General features: G+C 36.7%; 1 protein-coding gene across 1 annotated transcript; it reads left to right on the plus strand.

The window, feature by feature from the left end:
* The first annotated feature begins 202 nt into the window (after positions 1–202).
* On the plus strand, positions 203–6,588 carry stx3a (syntaxin 3a). The gene is made up of 10 exons (XM_068591972.1): positions 203–232; positions 1,303–1,377; positions 1,488–1,587; positions 1,674–1,748; positions 2,380–2,450; positions 3,156–3,264; positions 4,217–4,290; positions 5,052–5,186; positions 5,873–5,983; positions 6,511–6,588. Exons 1-10 carry the CDS (start codon positions 203–205, stop codon positions 6,586–6,588), a joined length of 858 nt encoding a protein of 285 aa, XP_068448073.1.
* The last annotated feature ends 869 nt before the right edge of the window (positions 6,589–7,457 follow it).

Genomic DNA, 7,457 nt, shown 5'->3' on the forward strand with positions numbered 1-7,457 from the left:
ACGGATCCTTTCTGGCTCTGGCAGCTCGTTTCCGGTCAAATCTCCAGGATTAATTGAATTTGCTAATCATTTCCTACCGGGCTAATTTGGGTGACAGTGTAATAGCTGTTGTGGGCAAGAGAGAGCATTATTGTCTGAGGCCCGTGGTTTTTGTTTTTTGTATCTATTTATTAATTTGCACTTGAACCACAGCCTCCTCAAGATGAAGGACCGATTGGCGCAGCTGAAAGAGGTAGGCAGGATCTGTTTGTTCAGTCATGATCACATATCCCCTGTGGTGCACAGGCCCTCTCACTGCTACGAGCCTGTAACGTGAATGTAACGTCACTGTGTGTGTGTGTGTGTGTGTGTGTGTGTGTGTGTGTGTGTGCGTGTGTGCGTGTGTGTGGAGGCACGGTCGCACAGTCTGGAATAAGCCAATGTTTCTAATGACAATTAAAGAACCGCTTGCTATCATTCCATGTGTATTTCATTTACCTGCTGTCATATGAAAACTGCATTCAAAATAACCCTTTAAAGTAGGTTGTCGACTGGCCGTGTGCATGCCACTGTGACGTAAAAGCAATGCAGGTTAACATTAGCTCGCACACACTACTGCTTTCTGTAATGCTGAAACTAAAGAGTGAATTAATCTTCTTTAACTACTCAGTCTTATATATAACACATTTTTATTTAATATTATAGTTGACAAAGACTTTAGGAATATAGTGTCTGTTTTAAAACATAGAATAATTATTATAGCATAGTGATCAATATAACAATGATTATATTCATAATAAATCTCATCTTCTTTATATATTATATTATTATTATCATATATATATTTATATATATATAATATATATATAATATATGTATATATATATATATATATATATATATATATATATATATATATATATATATATATATATATATATATATATATGTATTGGCTGCAAGAAAATCTATGTTTCTAGACCAGAAAATCCAATGTAAATTTATGAATCCCATGTGAAAATTCCATGTGATAATTAAACCACTAAACAAGTTTGACATAGCAGTTTATTGGTGTGCCATATTACAAAAAATACAATGTTATTTAATAGAAATATTGCCAAGCCATTTGTTATTATATACTAGGCCGAACTACAATATTACTTCAGGGCCCCTTTTTTTTTAAAAAGAAGGTATTGTATTGTTTGCTTTCTGTATTTGAAAGACATTGGAAATACTTACTAAAAGTTATTCTTAGCTACCTGTGTATATTTCATCCCTTAAGTTCAGTATTGACCGTCTTTTAAATCTTCGTGTGTTTAACAGAAGAGTGATGTTGGAGGCGATGACATTGAGGTTACTGTGGAGAGCGAGGCTTTCATGGATGATTTCTTCAATCAGGTGTTCTATTTGTGTCAGTCTGTCTATTTCTCACATTTCCAAAAGAAAATATATTTCTTGCTTACTGATGAAAGAATGCATGTGCATGTGTGTATGTGTGTGTCTATCAGTCGGAAGATATTCGCAGCAGCATTGACAAGATTGACGAGAGCGTCACGGAAATAAAAAAACTCTACTCCACCATCTTGTCGGCCCCCACATCTGAACAGAGTAACAAACACACACGTATTCACCTTCAACTCTTTTACTTTTAGTTATTTATGAGTGTTTTATAATCTCTGTTATCACTCTTTCAGAAACACAAAATGACGTTGAAGCCCTCACCAATGAGATCAAGAAGTCAGCCAACAATGCAAGAAACAAACTTAAGAGTCAGTATTTATTCCTCACAGGCCTAGTCTTTGTTTTTGTTGCTTTATAACCTTACAGGAAAGTACTTCCCACTTTAAATAGCATAAAATATGTATATATTTTTCCCCAGGCGCCTCACAGGGCAGCCCACTGCTCCTCAATCAAGGATGGATCAAATCCAAAAAAAAAATTCCCCAAGGGGATTAATAGAGGATACATTATTATTATTATTTTGTTTTTCCAAATGTTATTGCCTTATTTTGTGGTGGTACATAGATGCAAAAACATGGAACTACAGTGTTTGAGAATAATAGTGCCATGTGAGAGTAAAGCAGCCGTCTTCCACTGTTAATCACAACATATGTCATGTTTGATTAGACATACAGTATATTTATTTATAATCCAGAAGTATTTCTGTCTCATCTTCTCAGACTTGTACAACAACAGAATCACAGTATTTGTTGCATCTGTCTTTTCTCTCTCTCACTCTGTCTGTGTGTGTGTGTGTGTGTGTGTGTGTGTGTGTGTGTGTGTGTGTGTGTGTGTGTGTGTGCGCGTGTGTGTGTGCGTGTGTGCGTGTGTGCATATGTGCGTGTGTGTGCGTGTATGTCTGTGTATGTGCGTGCGTTTGTGTGTGTGTGTGCATATCAGGTATTGAACGCCAGCTTGAGTCAAAAACAGAAGAGAGGGCCTCAGCCGACCTCAGGATACGCAAATCACAGGTCTGACAATATTAGATGACAACATTAGATGAAGTTTACGTGACTTAACTTCAGCAGTAAATACAACTGGGGATCAAAGTTAAAGGATGCTGAGTGTTAGGTGGAAGTTCTTCCCCTCTTACCCTTCTCCCTCTTGTAGTAGGCACTAATATCATAATACCAAGTATTTTTTTCTTTTTTGTGTAATATCCATATTTATAACCATTTTTATACTTGTATGTATTGATACAGAGTATTAGAGAAAAGATCAGTTCCTTTACAATCACTATACACTCTCCTTTCGTTGTTGCTTCCTTGCCTAGTCATTCTTAGTTTTAGCTTTTTTGCAAACTGCAAGTATTACCTTAAGAATGAACTTGTCCTGAGTGTTACATCCTATTGGTATATTACAAAATAGTGCCAAATTGAAAATGGTAAACGGACCTGTACTTGTGAATAGGTCCGTGTCTCTTCTAGTCTTCCGACCACTCAAAGCGCTTTAACACTACTTGTCTTCATTCCCATTCAATCACCTGCAACCTGCCCATCAGGACTAATTAACAGTCATACACAATATGCACAAAACAGGTGCAATTTGGGGTTTGACACATCAATATGGACGAGTGGAACTGGGGATTGAACTACTGATCCTCTGATAGAGGGACCCCTGTGTATTTACTCACTTTTTTAAGTAAATCAACAGGACTACATTGTTGTTTCTCCCAGCATGCTATCCTGGCGAAGAAGTTTGTAGAGGTGATGACAAAATACAACGAGGCTCAGGTTGACTTCAGAGATAAGAGCAAAGGACGAATTGCCCGACAGCTGGAAATCAGTAAGTTACAATGAATTATTACATATTACAAACAAACAAAAGAATGGCATGATTACTTACACTAAACAATAAAAAGGACACATATTTGGTGTTGAGCAGAAGTATCTTAATTTTGCCAGTAGTAACTTTTGGTTTGTGCTATTATGGGGACTATACCTGTTCATTAAGATGATGTGTGTGTAGGCTTTATGTGAACTTATAGCATGGTATGACAACACGAAGCAAGCTGTAATAGTGTAATAACAACTATATGGTATATATATATATATATATATATATATATATATATATATATATATATATATATATATATATATATATATATATATATATATATATAACAATCATATATATGTGTGTGTGTGTGTGTGTGTGTGTGTGTGTGTGTGTGTGTGTGTGTGTGTGTGTGTGTGTGTGTGTGTGTACACACATCATTGCAGCTTGCTCCATGTTGTCAAAAGTGTTATATCTGCTTTTAGGATAAATCCAATTCTCACCTCTTACAGTCAGATTTTAATATTACTTTTCTATTGATTTATATATGTACTATTGCATTTTTTTTTTTTGACAGTGTGTGACAGTTTGTGAGATTTCCATGACTCTTGTGTGTGTATCGTTTACATAAAAAGGTTACTGATATGGCAGAAATATGTCACCTCTGTCCATTGTAGAAATCTACTTCACATGGTAACCTTTAACATGAGTCAGGTTGAAGCCACTGTAAACATGCTGTCATCATTATTGTAACTTTAATTTGATTATACACAGGCATATTGGCCTTATTGTCACTTAACATGCCATGCTTCAGTGTAAAGTGCCTTTACTTTTGTCAAGTCCAAGCACTGGCAGCTGTGTTTCTCAGTCCGTCTTTAGCATCTGTATGAACCAGGCCTTTCAGCTGTTAACAGGTTATCTAAAACACGACTACAACTCTTCTTTCTGTTCATCACAGCGGGGAAAGCAACAACTGACGAGGAACTGGAAGAAATGCTGGAGGGAGGCAACTCAGCTGTCTTTACTGCCGGGGTGAGAAGATTAGTGTGAATCTGCCTTTTTTGTGGAAATAGCACAACCAGAGCTGAAACAATTAATCAACTAGTGCATTCAGTAGACTGCGTTCAACCACAAACACTCACTGCACACACGCACTTAGCACTGCCCCAATGAGCCACCATCATATACATCAGTGTTGGTGGAGAAACAGACCAGGAACACTACCAAATCAGCTTTTGCGGGTTTACTAAGGTGTGCAGATCTGAGCAGGAACAACTCCTAATCCTTAACTGAGACAATATCCGAAGGAGTTGTTGATCACTTGTGGCCGCAGCCGGTTAGGAGGAGTGAGGAGTCAGCAGTGAATGACGGTATATAACAGTCAATAAAAAATATGTTTTTCAAACTGTGTGAATCACAGCAAACACAAGAGGCCCTTGCACAAACACTCGGCACCCAACACATATTTCCCTTCTCGGCGGCCTGGCGCAGGTAGTAGTAAGTTGATCAACAGAAAATCAATTATCAATCTTTAATAGACAATTCATTGTGTGAGAATTATCTGTCTTTCATGATCATGACCTGAAAATGTCTGGCTTTTCTATTGAGTCAGCCCCCTGTTAAACTCGACCAGATGTTTAATTTGGTGTTTGAGCATGTGCACCTGTATCATTCCACCAATATGAATTTGTTCTCTGAAGATCTGTTTCTATTATGTGTTTATCTTTTTAATGTATTCTCATTTTTCTACTTCATTCTGAAGTGTCTTACACCGCACACCCTTCATTCCACAGATTATGGACTCTAAAATCAACCAGCAGGCCCTGAATGAGATTGAGGCTCGTCACAAAGACATCATGAGGCTGGAAAGCAGCATCAAAGAGCTCCATGACATGTTTGTAGATATTGCCATGCTGGTTGAGAATCAGGTACACACCACCACAACGATGACAACAGCTCATTATGGAGATTCAAATTTACAGTTTGGAAATTGGAAAAATCTGAAAACTGTAATTCGAACCAACATTTCGAGACAACTCTCTCCCTATATTACAGCTAATATTAACAGGCTGCATCAACAGTAGTCTATAGTCTTTTTAGTGCTATTGCTCTACACAGGTTTAAAGATTAAGAGATGATTATGTTGCCTTTAATTGTTTTCCTTTTTATAAAAGAAAGCCCTGTCATCAACTTTTTGGAATCTTCTTACATACACTAGTAATACAAGTGGTATTTTAGGTTTTCAGGAAAAATTACCAGCCGGAAAAAACTTTAATTTTGCTATTTTCATCTTACTATTGAACATGTGAAAAACTGGTGTAGATATCAAATCCACTGGATAGGAATTTTAAAGCTTCAGGAAGCCCGGACAGTTAAAAGTCAAATAGATATTGGCCTCATGTGATCTGTTTATTTGTGCAACTGTGTGATAAAATGCAGGTAAAGGACACCAGCAGCAGATGTCCACCTACATAACACCACTTATACTTCAGCTAAAAGACAAAACAAAGGAGTTGCAGCACTTTCTTGCTACTCAAATGGTCAATGGTCAATATGACAGACAACCGTTGTTCTCTTCTCTGGCATTGTTCCATCTTGTCTTGCCCTCTTCCAGGGTGGCATGATTGACAGAATTGAGGGCAACATGGACCAGTCAGTGGGCTTCGTAGAAAGAGCAGTGGCTGATACCAAAAAGGCAGCCAAATTCCAGCAAGAGGCGCGCAGGGTAAGTTGAGACTGATTTGGCAGTAACATTAATGACCTGTTGAAACATTATCAAGTCGTAACAGCCTCAGGACCAATAGATTTTAATATCATATAACATAATATTATATATCATATAATATAACATGCATTTACTGATTTATCACAAATTCAAGATGAAGCCAGGAGTTGCATTTACCTGTGATATTAGGAGGCCACATTGCAATTGGTAATTTTGTTGACTTTTCAAATGCCTCTTTGAGAATGAATATCTCCACACTCGACTACAGGTATTCATAAATAAGTCCATGTTTTCATTGTCATCATTGTTTTCTCATTCACGAACATGCCTTTCTCAGAAAATCAACTTTGGTCAAGCAGTATAATCATTTCGAATTTTATATTTTACACACAAAGTTGGAATGAAATTACCCAAATAGTTAACATTGTTCAAGACTGTTATAATTGATATAATATGATTCTAAATAAGAAATATAATGCAACACCGTCTTCCCTTCTGTCTCTATCCGTTTTCCTCCTGTTCTCCAGAAACAAATGATGATCTTCTGCTGCTGTGTGATCTTGGCCTTGATACTGGGTTCGTTTGTCTTCAGCTTTTTCAAATAGAATACTGGAAGGAGGCCACCCACCAGCTGAGTCCACAGAGTATAGGAGGATGAGACAGAGCAGCATTGCTCTCAGATGGTCACAATATAGAGCCTACTGTCATTTCAACTAATTTAAAATAGAAATGGAAATAGAGGCTGCAAATATTTCCATTTATTCCAGTTATGACAACTGTCTTAAGCTTTTAATTAATTAAATTAAAGATAATCTGAATGGAACGATGGCCTAAGAAGAGACCTTAATATGACTCATGTGCATGTAGATTAAATTGATTAGCAGTCTTGGTCAGTTGCAGAATTCATTGAGAGTCACATGATGTTAGTGAGGTGAACAAAGTATCAACAAATATTAGAGACACCTTTAAAAGACTGTATTACATAAACATCCAATACGCCACAACCACAAAATTACCTCATCTGTAGTTGAACCACCAGACCAATAGTTCAAACACAAATCACATTAATTCATGATAAATATGAGATGTATTGTAGAGCAACGCCTAATACATTACATATCAGTTGACTGTATATCCCTTGTAAATCGAATTTTGGGATATATGTTTGTTTTTTTAATCTTTGACTGTGATAAGAAGCTATCGTTACTGTTGCAGTATTAATATAAATTTGTATGGTGTCATGTGCAGGATTTGTCAGTAAATGATATGTTGAGAACTTTTGTGGACAGTTGAGTTTAGATCAGCTGGAAAAGTAGAAATGATGACCAGATGGCACTGTATGAAAGCCAAGGGGTTACAAATATATTTACAATTCATGTTAAATTCTGTCCTAGCAGGCTATCTTATTTGCATTTATGTACACTTGTGTCCACTTTTTACATATGAGAAAAGTAGGTTTTGACTTCTCATTATC

The sequence above is a fragment of the Clinocottus analis genome, unplaced genomic scaffold, assembly GCF_023055335.1.
Source record: "Clinocottus analis isolate CAN_PGR_092001 unplaced genomic scaffold, fCliAna1.0.p SCAF_26, whole genome shotgun sequence".
Taxonomy (NCBI): Eukaryota; Metazoa; Chordata; class Actinopteri; order Perciformes; family Cottidae; genus Clinocottus; species Clinocottus analis.